Source organism: Anolis sagrei, chromosome 2 (assembly GCF_037176765.1).
Source record: "Anolis sagrei isolate rAnoSag1 chromosome 2, rAnoSag1.mat, whole genome shotgun sequence".
In the NCBI taxonomy this organism is placed as follows: domain Eukaryota; kingdom Metazoa; phylum Chordata; class Lepidosauria; order Squamata; family Dactyloidae; genus Anolis; species Anolis sagrei.
The window spans coordinates 140,160,659-140,181,964 of NC_090022.1; the positions used below are offsets into that span (position 1 = coordinate 140,160,659).

Here is a 21,306-nt window from a genome sequence, read left to right on the forward strand (position 1 = left end):
TTCTCAAGCAGCTCTATCCAGCGTTCTTTCTTAGCATTAACTATGGCTGTAGATAATTTTAGCAACACAGTTCAAAGCATTTTTATTTACATGACCAGTTCTGTTGTGCTCAATGCAACTCTCTAGTATATTTGCTTAGGAGTGCAGATTTCACCCTGAATCTGTACCAAACTTATTGTCCTTTCCTCTCTGCAAAAAAAAAAAAATCATAGTTGCCCCTCTGAACTGAAATCTGAAATAGATGCTTGTGTGCTTTGTATCCATAACAGTTAGTTGTTGTTGTTGCTGATGATGATGCTGCTTCTAAAAATATAAAAACTGAGATGGGTCAAACAGCTCTTCTATTTTCCCCCACACTTCTGCTAAAGTGACAAGAATGATCTTTGTGAAGAGATATGCTGTTCAGATGGGAGCGATGAAATTTAGGCAGCCTTCCCAAGACCTTGCCTTCCTTTCTGGAGGTATTTCATGACAGAATCCTCATCATGATCCTGTTTTATAGCTTATCTGTCTTCCCCAGAAAAATAGGTACCTTTTTTCATTTTAATTACTTCGGCAGATTAAAACAAGATTTTTTTTTGTACCTCAAAGTTAAATCCAGATCCTCAGTTCTTCTTAGTGAAGCTATGGATTCATTTGATGAATGAATGTGTTGATGAAGTTTGAATCCTCTTTAATAATTCACAGTACAGATATTGGAAGAATTAGGAATTCATTATTTATCATCAACTGATTACTGTTGTAATTCGCGGTGAGAACTTCATATTCTCATTGACTTCAGCATACTAGAGGTTGTAGTCTATACTCAGGAGACTATTGGTGTATCATGGTGAAATCTCCAAAGAAGAGAATAGACTCAAAATGGTTAGAGGAAAACTTTACAATGGGATCATGTTATCAATTAATATAATAGTTTTTCATGCGGAGAAGAAAAGGGACAGACAAAGAAAGGAGACACACTCACTTAGCATTTCCAAGACCATCCAGAAGTGTCAACTGAGAGCAGCCAGCCTGACACCTCTGACCATGTCCCCACAAGCCAGGCACGGGCAAACTTGGGGGCCATATGGTGGGCCGGAGCAGGGTGGGTGGGCCGGAGCAGGGCAGGTGGACTGGGAGGGAGGGGGTTCTTCCCTAGTCCCATCACTGCCCTTTCCTCCCCTTCCTCTTCTCTTTTGGAGGCAGAGAGACAAGAAAAGATGAGAAACGTTTGGATGCCAAAAGGGTTGGCTTTTGTCAGGATGGGATGGTGGACAGGAGAAAAAAAGTGTATCCGTGAGACCCCATATTGCCTACTTCTGATAGAATCATAGAGCTGGAAGAGACCCTCAAGTTCCATCCAGTCCAACCTCCTGCCATTCAAGAAGGCACAATCAAAGCACTCCCGATAGACAGCCTCTGCAGAAAAGCCTCCACCCCACTTCCGTGCAGCTTATGCCACTCTCCAACAGCTCTTACTCTCAGGAAGTTCTTCCTAATCTTTTCAATCAAATCTCTTTCCCTGCCATTTGAAACCATTGGTCTCTTGTTCCCTGTTCTCTAGACCAACAGAAAACTAGTTTCCCCCCTCTTCCTCAATGGGACACCCTTTAAATCTTGAAACATTTTTTTATATTAGTTAATCCATACCATTTCAAATTACTGTAGATTTTCCAGTGGATGTTCTCAGGCATCCAGCATGTGTAGACCATTTTAAACTTCCTTATTTGTTGATTTGTGTGAGAAATGAAAATTAGAAATGATAAAACCAAGGAAAATCCACCTGTTGTCATTTTGGTGAACCTTCTCATATGAATTTACTCTGTGCTGGATGGTCCATCCCAGTTAAAATGAACAATAGCAAGAGAAATAGTGGAAATGATTTCTGTGAAATCTAGAGATCCACATTTGCATGCCAAAGGATTGTATTTTTGGTTTTCTAAATGTAAGGGAACAAAGAAAACTAGCATGACATTGTGCTTTTAGTGTTGGAAAATAACAGTGGACCTCAGAGTTTGAATTCCCACTCAGCCATAGAAACTCACTAAGAAATCTTGGGCAAGACGTACTTCCTCAGCCTCAAAGGAAGGCACAATCCCTCTGAACAAATCCTGTCAAGAAAACCCTGTGACAGATTCATCTTAGGGTCACTTTTAAGTTGAAAACAAAAAAAAGGAACAAAGGCGTTACAGGTATTCTGTGCCTTTATGTCAGGTATCAAACTAGCAGGCGGTTCTAGTGGGGGAAATTGAGGAAATGGGAATAAGGAATGTTGCCAATAAGAATGATGGCAATAGAGAAGAGGGGAAAGATCCAAGAAAACATTTATCTCAATGAGTTTAAAGCATGCATCCTTTCTTCAGGGGAGTAAGTTGAACAAGGCAAAATCTGTCTCTGTCGCTTTTAAACAGAGGCTGAATGGCCATCTGTCGGCGGTGCTTTGAATGCAATATTCCTGCTTCTTGGCAGGGGGTTGGACTGGATGGCCCATGAGGTCTCTTCCAACACTATGATTCTATGATTCTGTCTATCTAACTATCTGTCAGTTGATCAGTCTCTCTATCTATCTATCCATCCATCCATCCATCCATCCATCCATTACTGTCATACTGAAAAGTACATGCACAAGTATTCAGTTACAGGTTGAATATCTCTTTGAAATGCATGAAAGAAGTGTTCCATATTGCAGATTGGGGAAGGAGCATGATTTTGGAATACAGTAGAGTCTCGCTTGTCCAACCTTTGCTCATCCAGTGTTTTGTATTATCCAACGCGGTTTGCCTCTCACCCAGATCCACTGCTGTTTCAATACATTGCAATGTTTGGTGCTAAATTCATAAATACAGTAATTACTACATAACGTTACCGTGTATTGAAGTGCTTTTCTGTCAAGTTGTTATAAAAACATTATGTTTTGGTGCTCAATTTGTAAAATCATAACGTAATTTGACGTTTAATAGGCTTTTCCTTAATCCCTCCTCCTTATCCAACATTTTCGCTTATCCAATGTTCTGCCAACCCATTTATGTTTGATAAGTGAGACTCTACTGTACTTGCAAACAGATAATGAGACATCTTAAGTCTATATACAATATTCTTTGTGTATCTTATACATGTTATATACATAGCCTGAAAGTAATTTTATACGTAATATTTACAATAATGTTGTGCATGAAACAAAGTTTGTGTTCAATGAACTATCAGAAAACAAAACTGGTACTATCTCAATCACTAGCGTGGATAATTTTGGAGTGATTTGAGTTTCAGAATTCCAGATAAGAGATGCACTACCTGTATATTGAGTTCTAATGTTGCTGGTTGTCAGATGCAGAGGTAGAGGAATCCAGTCAGACCCATCTGCTAATGGGACCTTTTCCATCAGTGGAATAGGTCTGAATTTTGCCTCTCTACTTCATCTTTCATGCGACCTTCATCTCAGTTGCACAGATGGTTGTGGTGGGAATGAGAGGATAAGTTAACCCCATCTGATGCATTTTAGACTGGCTTCTTCTCCATTATCTTGCCTTCTTAATAGTAATAAGGTAAATGAGACTCAATAAAATGTGAAGGAAAATAAATCTCTTCATTTGAAAAAGCGGAGTGTTTCAGACTCACACAGAGAGACACACGCAGACTTCAGACGGCAATTATGCCACAAAAAGATGGGCCTAATATCTTTATATAAAATAAGAGTCACTTTGTGTTACAACTCAAATTTAGTAATGACTTCAAAATCAAGATGAGGTGCCAGAATTGGTGTGATATACACCCAACTTGGAGATGCAGGCAGCGGGAGAATGGAACAGATGGCTTGGAAATCTCACAATGCCATCATGCCGGCCAGGAGCAGCTTGCGGTCCCAAGAGCCGGGGGGAGGTGGGATGTCGCACCCTGCCATTTTGGGAAGAGGTGCCACCACACACACACACACACACACACTGCTGAAACTTGCCTCAAGTTCTTCCTGTGAAATTGGGCAGAACACATCCAGAATTATCAAATATTTGTATTGTGAGCCTTCTTGTCTACTCATTTGTAACCAGCATAACAAAGTCGCGTTGGACATTGGTGAATCATTTATTGGCATAGGCAGGACAGAAAACATGAGCCCACAATGCCTCTGATGGATTATCAGTATGCAGCTCTATAAACCATAAATTGCTAGCTCTGCCATTATGAGAACCAGCAAGACATCTAAATGAGTAAACTCACCCACCTTGATGAATTAGCGGGGGAATGGGAACACACTGGTATCTGTTTTGGTTTTTTTCCACTTTGAAAGCAGAATTAGGGAACATTCCAGCTATTAGCGTGTACAAGGCACTCAGAAACTAGACTGGAAACGAGTGGGAGTCTTTCCGAGGAAATGAGTCCCATCTGCTTAAAGAAATCTGTTTTGAATGTCTCCTCAAGAGGTCAAAAATAAATATAAGCGATGAGTTGGCCTAACTGCTTATTCACTTTGTGGCTCTGGGTGGGTCTGTTCCCAGTCTGTGATTCAGTTTTATTGTTTAAGAATTTGGCTGAAACTTAGCCCACTTCTGCCAAGCAATGGATGGGATAGAAGAGGCCTTGTGATGTCTCAAAATCTTTTCATGTTATTTAGGAAGCTGCTGCCAGAACTCACCCCTTTTCCTATTTGTTATATAAATGGCATGGCAGGGGTCATTAACTGGGCATTTGCAAATGATGGATTGCCCAAAAGAGTGTAAATACCAGCTTGGTGGAAGCTATCCCTCTTCAGCAAAGGGAGAAACTAGTGCATTCACCTCTGAGACTTCAGCTCTGTACTGATCAGTGTATGGGTTTTCCGTCTGTTCATGTTCTCTATGTTGAAGGTCTTGGAGCCTTTTCTGAGGCTGATGAACATGCAGCCTGGTTTCTGCCATGTAAACCAAAATGCAAAAAAATGCCCTACTGACTAACTGGGTGGGGTGAGTTGAGTTGTGGTGCACTCCAGTGCCCTCCATCTATCCTCCTAAGCAGGAACAGCCAGCCAAATAGTTTGAACCTTCTGATCACTGCTGATTGGCTGACTGAGAGTGGACTTTCTCCCTTTTGTCTGCCCCCCTGGAATATATTTGGGCTCACCCAGCTCTGGAGCTCAGTCTCCTTCAAGCTCTCTCTCTGGCCACCCATCTCTTTACTCTGATAGTTGTTTTTTGTTCTGGCTACTCCCAGCATGGGAGTATCTCCCCAGCTATGTGCTGGTGAACATGGCTGTGCAGGTGCCTGGATGGCACCTGCTGTTGCAGTGGAAACAAGATAGAGGTGTTCAATTTGGCCTTGTGGCCTCTAACCATTTGTGTGGAGTACTGCCATCAGCTCAGCACATGGGCTGGCCCATGTTGGATCCAGCACCCATGTGTGGCTGCCAACCTTTGCTGTCAGCTGTAACCAGTAAGCAAGTAGTGGCCCTTGTTACCTGAAAAAACTTAATGTGTGGTCTGCATGTCTTGAGAGGGGTTTTAGGCCCCTTGCACACACAACTGAAAATGCTCCAGTTTCCGTGATTCTCATCAAATACCTCTCAGGCAGCAGATGTGTAACAGTATAGATGCATCATATGCTCTCTGTATTTCTGTGATTTCAAGACTGCCCCGTATTCCATTGGGAAAGGCATATAATTAGGGAAATTGCTGATGCTTTGTGGGCTGTAACTATCCCTGGTGCTGAAACTGAGCATTGAATGTGAAGCCATGTCCTTGAGCAATAAGTCACTGCAAAGTAAGGATAGTGAAAGGATATCATTTGCTTTCCATTTTATTTCGTAAGAACTGACCACATTTCACATTTCCAAAGCAGGGTGCATTCAAGAATGCCAGGAGACGTCTGTTTCTGTACTTTGGAGAATGACAGTGCCTTTCTTCATTTTTAAAATGCATACAAAAATGCAGACATTTGGTCAAAAATACTGACACATCTTATAATGACCACATGGTAGAAATTAGTACTCCAAAATGCATTTATTAGGGAAATTGCTTGATAGGAGAAACCGCACACAGAAATATGTTCCTAGGGAGAAGACTATGCAAATAATGTGGATTTGGTCTTTTCCTTCTTTATGTTGGTCCAGCCTTTTAATGAATTGCTTAAAGATTGCAAAATGATGCCAAAACAGGATGAAGTAATTATGCAAGTGGGAGAAAATAATCACAAGAGCAAGAAAATGACTGGGGCACATTCATCCATCCCACTGCAAAGTGAAATGGGTCAGTGGTTCTCCGCTGTGTCTTTATCTCCATTATCCCCAACTGGCAGGACTGGCAAGACTCCACAGGCGAGTTTGGCTCCTGGTTTAATCCTTATACTTTTCCTTCTGCAGGTGTTCACACGCTATGGAAAGTGCTACACATTCAACTCAGGTCAGCCTGACAAGCCACCACTCATCACCATGAAAGGAGGAACTGGGAATGGCTTGGAGATCATGCTGGATATTCAGCAGGATGAGTATCTTCCAGTCTGGGGAGAAACAGGTATGTGATGTTTGTGGGTTTTCAAGTATACAACATAACACCCACTTGTCAGCCCTCTCTCTGTTGGATGATCACAACTTGCTCTTTTCCTATGCTAGGCTTATCTCTTTTTCATTCCAGATTCCAGTTATCCACAGCAAGTTCTTGCCAACTCCTTCTACCCCATTCCTCCTAGGACTTTATGTGCTTTATTACTTTCTCAGACTTTTCTGGTACCCTTCATCACACCTCCTTCCAGCCCTTCTTCTTAGTTTACCTTTTTTTCTATCCCATCCACTTCACCATGGCAACCCACTTATCACTGTCACGCAGAGAGCTGCCTCTTATCTACAAATAGCACATTGTTCTTCATAAAATAGGATCATTGTCAAGAGTGTAGTGGGGGGGGAGAGGGGTTAAAGCCTTGATCCCAATGCAGAGTTCACCCAGAGGCGCTGTGTTCATGAGTTCCTGGGTTGCTGGCCATTCATTTCTAAAATAAAAAGCTCTGTCAGGACAATGGATGGAAGGAATATTCAAAAATACGATTTGAACACAAACTCTGATGAGAAGCTTTTTCTGCCCAGGAAACAGGAGTTCACATTTCTGTATGTTCTTTCCTGTACAGAAATGCTGCTTTCTGTGCATACAACATGATGTTTTCTGTGCCAAACAACCACAGTTTTTCACAGTAATTTCCAGTTTGCAAATAGCCTTCAGAAACTGCTAGGTTTTCAAATACTTTCTCTCAGCAAGAAAATTGCTACTTTTGAGGAGGAACATATGATGCATCTATACTGTTATAGAAAAACTACCCTAAATATAGCAGAGCATCCAAAAACAAACAGGATACAAAAATTGAGCATCGGCTCATTTGCAGGCAAAGCATGAAATGTCGTGTGATGTAGCTGTAAAGAATGAAGAGCCTAGACAGGCAAAGATGCAGAGTCCAATCTTTAAAATCACACAAAAGGTTTATTTACAATAATAAGAAATAACTGCATTTCTTAATAATCAAGAACTGGATCTGAGCCCATCTTTTCACATCTTTTCTAAGGTTTCAAGAGAGAGAGATTTAATCACTACATCTCTTTGACACACATGGAGAGAAAGATCTCAAAGCACACAGCGCATACTCTGATGTAAGAAACAGAAGTCAGATTTAAAAGTGTGCAGTAGAAAAGTATCAATTCTATACAACCATTCAGAATAAGAGCAGAAACAGAGAGGAGAGAAGAAATAGATACATTCCCAACTATCATACAGGAGACATGGCAGAAGGGAAACTCTCAGACTATTCTAAGCTGACTAAACTGTTTCTCATTGAGGACTGCAGACTTGGGCAGTGTGGGATTGAATTCCAACATATACCACTTAGGATGCAGTTTGACACCACTTTAACTGCCATGACGCAGTGCTATGGAATCTTGGGATCTGTAGTTTGATGTGACACCATGATGCTTTGGCTGAAAAGGCAAAAGACCTTGTGCACTGCACCTCCCATGAGTCCATATCATTCAGCCTTGGCAATTAAAGTGGTGTCAAACTACATTAGTTCTACAGTTCAGATGCACCTTAGTGAAGAATTACACCCCTAATCAGATGCCCTTTGAGACTTGTGTCTGGATCTCCCAGAAGATCATGGGCAGCAGAATGAGGGATGGGAATTTGCTTCTTGGCTCGCGCTTGAGCCGTACCCATCTAAGTCACCTGAGTTCTCTTTTTACTCTCTGTGTCACAGATGAGACCTCATTTGAAGCTGGGATTAAAGTGCAGATCCACAGCCAGGATGAGCCACCCTTCATTGACCAGCTGGGATTTGGAGTGGCACCTGGTTTCCAGACGTTTGTGTCCTGCCAGGAGCAACGGGTAAGAGAAGGAGACCCTGCCGCACACCTTTTTAAACCACTCTATCTTACCAGAACTAGTGGAATAAAGTGGGCCTCCCCATGATCTGGGGAGGATGAGAATTACTATGAGTGAAATCTTCTTATCTCCTGATAACAAGGACAAGGATGGTGTAAACCAGGCATGGGCAAACTTTGGCCCTCCAGGTGTTTTGAACTTCAACTTCCACAATTCCTAACAGCCAGTAAGCTGTCTGGGATTTCTGGGAGTTGAAGTCCAAAATACCTGGAGGACCAAAGTTTGCCCATGCCTGGTGTAGAATGTCAATGGTGTGTGAATTTTGCTTCTCCAGATGCTGTTGAACTAAACTTCCTCTTATTCCTTAGCATTGGTGCATGGGGCTAATGGGAGCTACAATCCAATGGGATTGGGATGACCACATGTTACCCAGGAAAGATCTAGAAACAGAATGAGTGTCTTTGGTTCTGAGTGCAGGGAATGGGATGAAATCATAGTCACACAGTATTCTGGTATCCCTAGTGACTTCAATACACTATTACTTTGCCACATTTTTAATTTATTATTGTCCTTTTTAGTTGTTGAAACAGCTCTAAGAATGTTTTTAATGCAAAGTGGGTATATATACATTCTAAATAAAAATCTCATTGTACAGAAATAAACTGTTCTTTCATCATCGGAGTTTGAAGGGAGTTTGAAAAGAAGTGGTTTTACCTATTCTTTCACTACATGGTTATGTTTTGAATGATTGTACAGAAACAGAAAGAGAAGGATGCTTTCATCTGGGATATTCAGTTATGGACATCCCAGAGGGAAATACAGCATAGGAAATAAGAAAAACAATGTTCATAATTTTGAAAATTGAGTTGCTTGAGCTTGACTTAGAACCAGGATGTGTGTGTGTACACATGCCCATTTGAGTGCATAATACATGTGTAAAGAAACAGATGATCTGACTCTTCTGATATATATATATATATATATATATATATATATGTATATGTGTGTATATATATATATATATATATATATATATATATATATATATATAGTATACTATGTATACATACCACCTGCGAGTCTTCCTTGCCGAAAAAAATCCTATGAAATTCATGGAGGAAAATCATGAAATTAAAATTAAATACCTTAATACCATTTTTCAACCCAAATGATGTCTTCAGCTCACAGAGAGTTTTGGATCATAGGGGAGGATTCATACATGAACTCACTCACTTATAGGCTCGCGTGTCATTTGGGGACCGTGCCATGTGTCCTCCAGTTCTAGGTTTGAATTGACTCTTCCACAAAACACAGGATCCACCTCTGCTCTTGGGTCATATTTTAGTGGTTTCCAATATACTTTGCATTGTTTAGCCCATACTGTTCTCCTAACTACGTACACTGTGAACGCTTTTGTAGGCCAAGACTGCAGTGATGTCTGTGTAAGAGAGCAGGGAATATCTCTGATCCTTGATAAGGATTATGGGCCAAGTGTTACCCCTCCCCTTTTCCAGAAGGACCAGTGAGATGCTGCTTTTTCACGCCTTCTTCCTCCTCTCTTCTGCAGCTCCTCTACCTTCCTCCTCCCTGGGGACAATGCAAGTCAGTGACAATGGAATCGGATTTCTATGATACCTACAGCATTACAGCTTGTCGCATCGACTGTGAAACTCGATACTTGGTAGAGAACTGCAACTGTCGCATGGTGCACATGCCTGGTAAGTCAGAGAGAGCTGAGCTAGTCCAAGATATTTTGCGGCCTGAAGCATAGCAACCCATGATGCCCCCTTCCCACTCCTCCATTCAACCATTCAGTGATACCACGTATGCTTCTCTGCCTTCTAGATCACATTATAATCATAAATGTGTAGCTCTTTCTCAACAAACCCTAAACCTGCTGCATGGAGCAGGCACATCACTCTACCTTGTGGCAAGAATGAAACCTGGGGCAAGAGCTGTAAGAAAAGAGGTTTTATATATAAAAAAAAGATACTATAGAAGATGCCAGTCACACCATTGGAGAATGAAGATCCCTTGGTTTCCTGGGCCGCAAGACGCCCTCCGCTGATATAGATAGCTCTTCTCCTGCACAAGACCAAGTCTTCTGGGAGCTGACAGTGATTGACAGTGCCTTAAAGGTGCCAAGACAACTAGCTACACATGAGTGCATCCCCATACAAGAAAGCACCATAAGGATTGGAGCCTAATTTAGTTGTATTTAGAGTAGACTCGTGGAAATTATGGTTTAGCAGAAGATTTCAGTGTCTGTCCTCTAAACACAATTAAAGACTAGCTTCAACTGGATGTCTGGAATTTCTAGTAGGCCTACAATTTTTATCCCATGAGCTTTCAGGAAAATGTCCAAGGGGTGGTTCAGTAATAGAGTACGTAACAGGCTGGATAGATGGACAGACAGATAAAATTTCTGATCACAATCAGAAAGCCTTTTGAATTAGGCTACCTCAGGGGTTTTCCCCTGAATTAGCCTAAAGGAGGGAGAATCCTCCTAAAAGCCCAGATTGTGAAAATATTCATATGTTTCCAACCACATCCTTAACAGTTGATTGCCACTGTTCATATGTCTGCTGCTGATCCTGAGTGATTTTCTTCTTCTGACTTCTATACTTCCTTACAAGGTGTAATCCTAGCTAATCTCTGTTTCCCAAACTAAATAATATTGTATGGGAGGGTATTATTTTTATATGTACCAGAGACCAGCACCATATTTGTGCCTAGAGGTAGTTTTATCCAATTTATATACCAGGTTTATGTAATGTATTATTGTTTTCATGTTGATGCATTTTATTTTATGTATTATGTATTTTGTGTATGGCATCTGTATGTCCTATTTTGTAAGCCGCCCCAAGTCCCTATGAGAGATGGTGGCGGGGTATAAATAAAGTGTTGTTGTTGTTGTTGTTGTTGTTGTTGTTGTTGTTGCAATAGAGTCTTGCTTATCCAACATAAGCGGGCCGGCAGAACACCGAGTAAGCGAAAATGTTGGATTATAGGGAGGGATTAAGGAAAAGCCTATGAAATGTCAAATTACATTATGATTTAGCTAATTTCGCACCAAAACATCATGTTTTACAACAAATAGATAAAAAAGCGGTTCAATACATGGTAACATAATGTAGTAATTACTGTATTTACATATTTAGCAGCAATACATCGCAATGTATTGAAACAGCTGTGGATCCAGGCAGGAGGCAGACTGCATTGAATAATACAGAACGTTGGATGAGCAAAGGTTGGATAAGCAAGACTCTTCTGTATTATTATTAGCTAAGTTTGGGAGGTTTTTTTCTGTTCTGGAAATTTTACTGAGACTGGCAACAGGCGAGGACCAGAAAATCAATGGATCATCACTTTGAGGAGTACTGATGTAGTTAACCCAACAAACCTTACCAGATAATTTATTTGGGTGATATGTTGACATCACTGAGTCACATGACAAAGCTGAGAGATACTGAGTGAGGACAATGCCTCCTGAATCAGTCCTATGAATGGCCCCAAACCCCAGGAATCATAGTGAACTAGATCATGTCACAACTAATCAGACCTGACTGCATGCAGAATCTGGGCCAACTACTGTAAATCACATTCAAAGTGAAGGAAGTGCTTCCAGAACAGATGAACATCTTTATTATTTTTCAAGGCAATTACCAAACATCATCAAAAAGTGGGCGGGGGTGTTTTTCATTGCAGCTGAAAATGTTCATTAAAAGTACCCCTTCTTTCTGCTTTTCTCTAATTATAGTGTTTCATAATTACAGCCACTCCCACACTTCATTTCTATTTCATGAATTAACAGACCCCAAGGCTCTCTTAACTACTCCACCTTGGTCTGTACTCAATCTTTCCTATTAAGCAAAAAAAAGGGGGGGGGGGCATTTCAAGGGATGTAATTAGCATAATTAAAATGAAACAGTGAATTAATTAATCTAGTCAGCCACGGCTCCTGAAGAGCCAGACAGAATAATAGCACAGATGTACAAAGAGGAGGGGGAATTGTTTTTTCCCCAAAAGGTGGACTGAAATTTCCAATTGGTATCTAGGCTACCATAGAACAATATGGAGTCAGAGTGAATGACAGCTAAGAAAGGGCAAGCAAAGATAAGAGCAAGAGCTTGGGATTCAGCTTCGCTTATGTAACAAGTGCTTTGATTTTTGCTTTCTTTCATCTCTGTCTTGCAAGGGTTCTATGAATTCAAACAGATCTAGAGATACAATGGAAACAAAGGTTGAAGAAAAGTAGGAAACGAAGCAAAAAAGCCTATGTTTTCAAGAAAGTTGTTTGGATCTAGCGGGCTGGTTCCCCAACAAACTATGATTCCATAGCAATGAGCCATGACAGTTAAAATAGTGTTAAACTGCATTGTATCTACTGTGTAGATGTTCTCTAAGGCTAGTAGCGTCTGCATCCTGCTACCAGTGTCCTATTATGCTTTTACAACTGGTGGTGTGTTACAACAGCTCTATGGATGTCATGCTTGGCATCAGGCCTTTGATCCAATGGCATCAACATGTATCTTGAGGTCTGCGAGGGTAATCTTTTGTGATGGTCCACAATACCAAGGTCACTACTGTCAGCTTTCTTTGTGGGCCAGAAAATGCAGTCCACGTGGAGGAATCTATCTACACATAATCCAGAATCTTACTTACTGTATCTTCCCATCAGTGCTTTTTGATGAAGACTGCCAGAATGACTTCGAGTGAGAATATCATCATAATAGCCCTATGACATGATAATTTCTTTAAACTTATATTTTTGTGCAGGTGACGCTCCCTATTGCACCCCTGAACAGTACAAGGAGTGTGCGGATCCAGCCCTTGGTGAGCATCAATGGGTTTCTTTCCTGGGTTTGGTCTCTCTTTCAGCTAGAGCAGCACTCTTTGTCCAAGACATTCACAATGTTCACAAAAAAAGTCTTGTTTGGACCAGTATTTGGTCATCATACAAATGCTGCCTCCAAACCTCAGAATTATTACCCTGGATTAATATAAAGTTCAACTTGCAAATAAGACAGGCCTTTTCAAATGCACCAAAAGCTGTCATATATGTACATAAGCAATAAGAATGTTTTTCACAGTAGCTAAGTTGGCCAAGGGATTCTGGGAATTGTTGTTAGAGTGAGAAAGCTAGACAGATGCAACTTTCATTTATTGTGGTGATAGTTACTTCCATGCATACTTCTGGGTTTTTGTTATTAGTTTTTGAATTTTGGCATATTTCACCATCTTTGTGGCTCTCATGGGGTCCCGGGCCTGCCACAGATGCCCAGCTCTGGCTTTGGTGTAGGGGCACCTCATGTTGTGAGCCAAACATGGGCAGCACAGGGCTTGCTTGCATTCTTCAGAGGCCTTCTATGAAACCTCTTCCAAGTGGCTAACCAGATGTTACTCCTACCATGCTGAATCCCTGCCCACCTCCCACCCTTGCACTGCCATGATTTTACCAGGGGAAGAGAGTGTCTGAGGACAACCATCTTGCCACCCCATCTTTCCCAACACAATTTACATGCCCACTGTCCAAAGCTTGGGAGAGTTTGCTTTTTTGGTATATTCTTATTTGGCATTAAGTTTACAATAAGGCTGTTTTATACTTTTTATGTATCTCTTTTTGATGTAATTTGTTGATATGTTTCTTGGTTGGCATTGAATGCTTGCCATATGTGTTGGAAACCACCCTGAGTCCCCTCAGGGAGATAGAGCAGTATATTATTATTATTATTATTATTATTATTATTATTATTATTATTATTATCTTTTGGACTACATCTTCTAGGAATGACCAGTCCATGCTGACTTAAGGAATCTGGAAGCTGTAGTCCAAAAACAACTAATTACTCCACTTTCTACTACTAATACAGTGAACCATACACTGAGATGAAATGGGAACTTTGTGTATTGGAGGGGGAAAGGGAAAGGTTGTGCCTTTGTTGTGTTTGAACATACAGTTCCCAGTCCATTGTCCCAGGAAGGCTTTGAGGACTAAAGCACTGAACACTCCATATATTGAAACCTAACTGGATCTGGCTCCTGGTTGGTGGATGGGTGACCTCATATGTTAAACTTTCAGAAGGAAGAATTGTGTCCAAGCAACTGAGCTTTTACCTCTCTTATGTAGGCAACCAAATAAAAATGTAAATTAAATCTGGTTTTAAACTGATTTTATTGTGACTATTGCCTTGCCTTCCCCTACTTGCAGACTTTTTGGTGGAGAGGGACAGTGAATACTGCGTATGTGAGATGCCTTGCAACGTCACCCGCTATGGCAAGGAGCTCTCCATGGTCAAGATCCCCAGCAAGGCATCCGCCAAATATCTGGCCAAGAAATATAACAAGAGTGAACAATACATTGGGTGAGCCTTTCTGCCTTTCTTTGCCTCAGTCCACTTACCCATCTCTGCTTCTTCACATTCCTTTTCTGCATCACACTGTTGTCATCAGCTCCCAAACAGAAATTATTCCATGTTCACAAAAGCTACTGTCAGAGATGACCTGTAGGATGTTGTTGCTCAGATGAAATCCCAGGCTTATCGTTCTGGGAACACCTTCTGACCAGCCAGGTTCATACTCCAGAGTGTGAAAATGCCCAAGCTAGGGAGAGCCTTCCAGCTGGAGTTCTATGGTTTGTCTCACAGAGCAGATGCCCACGCCTTTAGCTCTTGTCATTTCTGTCCTGGAACTGATGTTCGCCCCTCCTCTAACCACCCTGCAAGAGGGTACATATGCTTTGTTGTAATGTAGCAACTTCTCTCACCATATTAGTGCCAGGCACAGAGTTTTCACTGCCCTAGATTGGTAGTAGCTAGATTTCCCCAAGCAAGGAAATGTCCAGGATGGTCCTGGTGCAGAGGGATAGGAATCCATGGGATTCGTTATGGGCAGTGATTCACTAGTCAGTGTTTGTTTTAGACCCAGTTTCTAGTCCTTCTTCCCTCCTCTCTTCCTCTTATGCAGGGAGAACATCCTGGTGTTGGACATTTTCTTTGAAGCTCTGAACTATGAGACCATTGAGCAGAAGAAAGCGTACGAAGTGGCTGGACTTCTGGGTGAGATCATTGGTTTCCCCCCTACATGGGATCCTACATGCCACCAACTTTCCATGGGATGGTGGCACTTTCAGCCAAGTTCCGATTTGGCCATTTTACCAAAAAAACACATTCCTCCATGTTCAAACATGAATGCCAGATTGGATTTTTTTAAAAAATGTCTGATCAATGATTGGAGCTAATAGGTTTTTTATGAAAGACATATTTATGGATCTGTGCAACCAAAGGTCCTGGTGGGCACACTTTTGGCATGACAGACATTTAGCTCCTCGTGTTGTTTTGGACTACAGTTCTCATCCTCCCCATCCAGAGTGGTCAGTGACTATGGGGCTGTAATCTAACAGCACCTGAAATTTAGGAAAGGATGACAGAGCTAGAGAGTCAAGGATATTTTTATCCCAAACACTGACCTTTTTCAATAAACATTGAGGAAACACTGGATGGTGCAAGAAAGCAAAATATCTGATAGCTGGAAACTTTTTCTGATATCATCATATCCCATTTGACCATGTTTCCTTTTCCCTATAGAGTTTGGTGTATACTATATCATATACTATAATGCCGAAAATACCTAAATATTGAAATTCTGGAAGAAATTACTGTATGCACCAGAAGAAATGCCATATCTTCATATCTAATTATTATTGGTTTCCTATCTTCTTGTCTGCAGGTGACATTGGGGGACAGATGGGGCTGTTCATTGGAGCCAGTATATTAACTGTGCTTGAGCTATTTGACTATGCTTATGAGGTGAGTTTTGATTCCTATGAGTTCAGAGGGCAAAGAGTCACAGATCCGAAGATTGCCCAGAGAAAAATAAAATTACCACACTTCCAACACTGCCTCTTGTCCTATCTTTAGGTGATAAAGTTCCGCCTCTGTCGCCGCGGCAAGTGCCAGAAAAAACACAATGGAAACAACAGTGACAAAGGTGTAACCCTGAGCCTGGATGACGTGAAGCGCCATGTGAGTGTCTTCAGATCCATAACATAATGCATTGCCTTTCACAGGGCACCACCTGCCAGCGTCTTTAACATTTGCAATAATGTTAAAGATTATTAGCTTTATTCACAAACACTGTCACATTCATACCACATTCACAATCTCAGTTTATCCTGAAAAATCCCAAGGTCTTTTAGTTTAATGTACATCTTTGAGATTCATCCCCATTGAAAACTAGAGTGAAGCCTCTAAAGCAGAGCTTTCCAAATTGTGTGTTGTGACATGTTAGTGTGTCACCTGCAGTGCATAGGTGTGTCACATGAATGTAACAAGAAACCTCTGAGTCTATGTGAAATCAGCAATAAATCATATATATATTTAAATATATCAATGAAAGGTTTCCACAAGACATTTTGTGTCTCTGTACATTGCATTCTTTCCATTTACATGTGCCCATATTTCTTATAAGTAGTTGGTATAGCCTCTGGTCAGCTAGTGAATCTGAATTATTGTGTTGCAAAATGATACATATCTAAATGTGTGTCACCAGCATAAAATGTTTGAAAAGCTCTGACCTAAAATATCAGCTGTTTCTTCAGCTCACGAGCCACCCAACTTGCCAGAACTGCCTGTGAGGGCTACTGATAGCCTCTTTTCTGAAGCCCTCAAATCCTGGGATCATAACTCCATCCTTGCTATCCCCGCTTCAGACATATTTACCATACTACTTCCATAGTCTCTACCTGTCTGTGCTTATCTTCTTTCTGCTCCTTCCTAGAATCCATGCGAGAACATCAGAGGCCACCCAGCAGGCATGACGTACGCAGCCAACATCCTACCTCACCACCCGGCCCGGGGGACCTTCGAGGACTTTACCTGCTAATTGACAACTGGATGTACAACTAACACTACCAAAGGGAAGGGCCCATGCTGAGCAGCCCTGGCCCAGCCCAGCCCACGAACCTGCCAACTGACTTACCAGGGCTCCTATCTCAGACTCCCAGGAGAGGCAGCTGAATCCAGCCCCTCCTCAACCCCCGCCACCCCAGGCCGAGACAGTGATACGCACATGGACAGAAATGGCAGTCTGGGCTGCCAGGCCCACTCCAGGCTTCTGCCCCTGTCCCACTGATGCCCTTGGACTCGCAACTCAACAGAAAAGCTGCCAGGAGAACCGTCTCAAATGTCAAGTGGGCGTGAGGGCATTGCCTTCTTCAATCTCCACACACACACAGAAATCTTGACTGTCAATTTGTCCCTCCTTCTGTCTCCATCCTGCTCCATGCCCATAGCAAGCCTTGTGTGGGGATGGCCATTGTGTGCAAAGGCCTCTCTCTTTTAATCTTGATGCCAAGAAGTACCTACAGGAGGACTAGCCAGGATGCTCACCATGTTGTTCCATTGTATGGAATTGACTCAACCTGTCCAAAGGAGGTGCTGCATATTCCCTTGCCCTCTCCGTCCCTTTGCCCCATCCACCCACCGTCTGGCGACCCCTTCCTGTCTTCTGTGGGAGGCCATGCTAAGGTTTCCCCTGTAGCAAGAATGTGACTGAATTATAAGGGTGGTTTAAGTAGGGCAGGTTATCATCTGCTTGTCTCATCCAACTAGCAGTTTCTCATTTGGTTCAGTCTGGACTCTACTCTGAGTGTGAGTCTTGTCTGTCTCATCCACACCATCCCTTTAAACATCCTGTCCCCTATCATGAGAAAGGCTGACAAATGACTGGTGGGTGAGCTGTTCCCAAATTTAACATATCAGCATTATAACGCTCTTTGGACTCCCCCACCCCCTACCCGTTGTGCATGTTCTTAGAAGTTATGGTCAACATTATCAAGTATTATGGTTTCTAGAGAAGTCTGCCATTTTTCTGAATCCTCAGTGGGACACACCACCAGATTTTGTTCAAAGAAGCCTGGCTTCTAGGTTCTGCATTAACTGAGAGGAGAACAAAGTAGCCTGCTCTACATTTCAGCTTGCGTTTCCTCTTCACAGTGGCATGGCAACCTTTAGTTCACTTCTGCAGGCAGAAACAAGACACCTTTATTCCTCCAGATGTGCAAATGCATAGGGACATCATTCCGTATCAGTTTCTGCCAGCTGGCCTCAGGACATGGCTCTTAAAAGAACAGTGGGATCCTATAGGAAAGTGTCACAGGCAGTTCTGCTTTATAGTAATACAGAAAACGTGTTATCCTCTCATTCATATAGGCAGCCAAGAACCTGTCCTTCCCTTCATCTGAGTTTTTTGATGACCATAAACTACCAAGTGTCAGGGGGAAATGACAGAGGGTCTCCAGGCCAAGCTCAAGCCAACAATGTGAAACATTCTGCTATTACGCATTGCCACCAGACACCAAAATAAAGAACAGCTCAGGGAAGTGTCTGTCTTGCAAATTTTTGAAAGACAGGCCTTCTGGTTTCACTCTGAGGAAATCCAAAAGTCCTGTTTTGCAACACCCATGTTACAACCTCAAATTTGCTTTGGAGCCAATCATTGCATTAAATGTTAATTCACAACAGAGAGCTTCCTTTGGAATGGGACTTTCACAAGTCAGGTTGAGGGTTGAGTTAAGGCAAAGTTAAGGCAGAGTGTTCTGAGTTTTGTTTTATAGCACTTGTTTCCACCCCGGCTTAAGTCTACGATCCATAGCTCCAGCCTGGGCGAGACAAAGAAGATGGGTTGATGGTGAGAGCTATGATAACATCAAGGAAGTGAACTCTCTACAAAAGTGGCTGACTTCACCTACTCACTCTCACTCCTGAATAAGCAGTATTTGAATCACTGAGATTATACAGAGATTAGCCACACAATCAGATCAAAGGAGTAACCCCACCTCCTTCATGGGAGAAGGTTTGCTCAGATTTCTTTTAATTAAATGAACATGAATTGATCTTGCTGTTTTCTGAGAGGTGATAGATATGTTGTGTCCCTCAGAATATGACATATGTCTACAGCTGGGTAAGGATGGGGATCAAGGGGAGCTTTAGTGGCCAGGACCAGATCCACTTCAGACCAACTTTCATGGTTGTTAGTAACAGAGAACGATGTAACAGAGAATTAAAACCTCACAACCTCTGAGGATGCTTGCCACAGATGCAGGCGCAACATCAGGAGAGAATGCTTCTAGAACATGGCCATACAGCCCGAAAAACCTACAACAACATAGAAAATGATGTGCTGTCTTGTTACTATTTTGATAGCTCAGATGGAGTTGGTTCACGCTCTCAGCAGATTAAATCAGTAGACTGACTCAAATTATAATGTGGTCCATCTGAGGGAATGAAAGAATTATAGTCGAGTCTGGATGATCTTGGTGGATCTGTGGTGGACTAGTTTATTTTCAGACCTGCCAAATGGCAGAGGATGTGGGCCAAGTGCTCTTTCTATGCCTTAGGAGTCTATGAGTATTGGGAGGAAAAAGCAAGCTATACGCATCCCCCAAGAATCAATTAAGGGCTGAAGAAGTAGTCCCAGGGGGTGTCCTTCACCCCAGGCCTTGAAACTGTCCCTTAGACCCATCAGCCTGATGAGGTGTTAATGCCCGTGGGCAAGTTGCCAGATGGGTCTTCCCTAAAGCCAACTATTTGAAGAGATTGGGTTCCCTTCCAGCCTGGGCCATCGAGCATCTAGTGCCTGCCCCATTCTCTGTCCCAGTTCAGCCTCTTCTCCCAACATTATGTTCGACATGCTGCATGCGCAGCATCCAAGGCCAAAGTTCTCCTTATCTTTAAGAGCTTTTTAAATAAAATCTTGCCATTTTAAAGAGCTTTATTTTATTTTGATCCTTATTGGTCTGGATTTTTTTTTATAGTTTGTGTTTAACCTCCTGAATATAACCAGGCCCTAATTTCCCAAAGATGTTGCAGTTCTGCCATGGCCAGAATTTGTTTTCCAAGGACCTTTCTAGGAGGTTCTTGACTTTGAAGGTCCTCATCCCCTCATTTTTCTTTCATTTCTTTCTATTGTCTTTATTTTTCTGCTTGAAAGCTTTTGAAGATAGGGCTCAAACTTGACCTTCCCCCCATTTGTTTGTCCATTTTTACTATTTCATGCTCATTTTGTATTTCTTATATATAAAATATATGATATATATTATTATATATATGTACATATATATATAGATATATACATACCCACATCTCTATATGCACCATGTCAATGTATATAACCATCTAGTAGACTCAAAAGCCTTGATATTGTGCCATTATAATTTTTTTTCCAACTACCAATCTCTGAATGCCTTCAAGTGTATAAAGTGTTGAATTCTCTCTGGTATCTGTACTATGTACACATTTTCATAGGAAGCACAAGAAGATGACAAATGCATTGTATATCAAAACTTGCTCCTCTTAACAATGATATAAAGGATGATCTCAACCATGGAGACTCGGCCTTTTCCTCCTTCGCTTTATTGCAGAAAAGGGTCACAAAATCTGATTTGTGTGATCTGTTATGTTGTTTTAATGTGAAAGTATCATAGTAACAGAGAAATGCCTTCCATTGCTGGCAGCAACCATTCACAGTGCAGATTTAGATGTATTAGCAATGCCAGCTACAAAGATTGGGGGGCGGAGGTTGGAGTACATTGAAAAGGGCAGCCTGAATCTAGAAGGTGAACATGAGAAAACAAGATGTTCTTAGAGCTTGCCATGAGGCAAGGTGAGCTCCCTTAAGCTTGATAGTTTGGGTAGGGGGGCATCTTCGCTGTAGAATTAATGCCATTTGACACCTCTTTAACTGCCATGGATCAATGTTATGTAATCCTGGGAGATGAATTTTGGTGAGGCACTAGCACTCTTTGGCAACAAGGGATGAAGACCTTGGAAAAGAACAACTCCCAGGATTCTATGGCACTGAGCTATGGCAAATAAAGTGGCAGCAAATTGTTTTGATTCTGCAGTGTAGAAAAGCTGCACTCTGGGTGTCCTGTGGACCAGGTAGGAGGCCCCAAATAGCAAAACGTCTTGGTCTAGTCCTGCTCTCACACCATTGGATTCCTCAC

The 21,306-nt window shown here is 41.8% G+C and overlaps 1 protein-coding gene across 3 annotated transcripts in view; it reads left to right on the forward strand.

Moving 5' to 3' along the window:
- ASIC1 (acid sensing ion channel subunit 1) overlaps positions 1–20,690 on the forward strand; it is a 233,527-nt gene extending 212,837 nt beyond the window's left edge. For all 3 annotated transcript variants that reach the window (XM_060764041.2, XM_060764039.2, XM_060764042.2), the window contains 9 exons: positions 6,305–6,455; positions 8,176–8,303; positions 9,868–10,018; positions 13,080–13,136; positions 14,512–14,665; positions 15,267–15,358; positions 16,029–16,108; positions 16,220–16,324; positions 17,079–20,690. In XM_060764041.2, coding sequence (XP_060620024.2) covers positions 6,305–6,455; positions 8,176–8,303; positions 9,868–10,018; positions 13,080–13,136; positions 14,512–14,665; positions 15,267–15,358; positions 16,029–16,108; positions 16,220–16,324; positions 17,079–17,183 — 1,023 coding nt within the window. In that variant the 3' untranslated portion in view covers positions 17,184–20,690. The remainder of the gene's footprint in view (positions 1–6,304; positions 6,456–8,175; positions 8,304–9,867; positions 10,019–13,079; positions 13,137–14,511; positions 14,666–15,266; positions 15,359–16,028; positions 16,109–16,219; positions 16,325–17,078) is intronic.
- Positions 20,691–21,306: the final 616 nt, after the last annotated feature.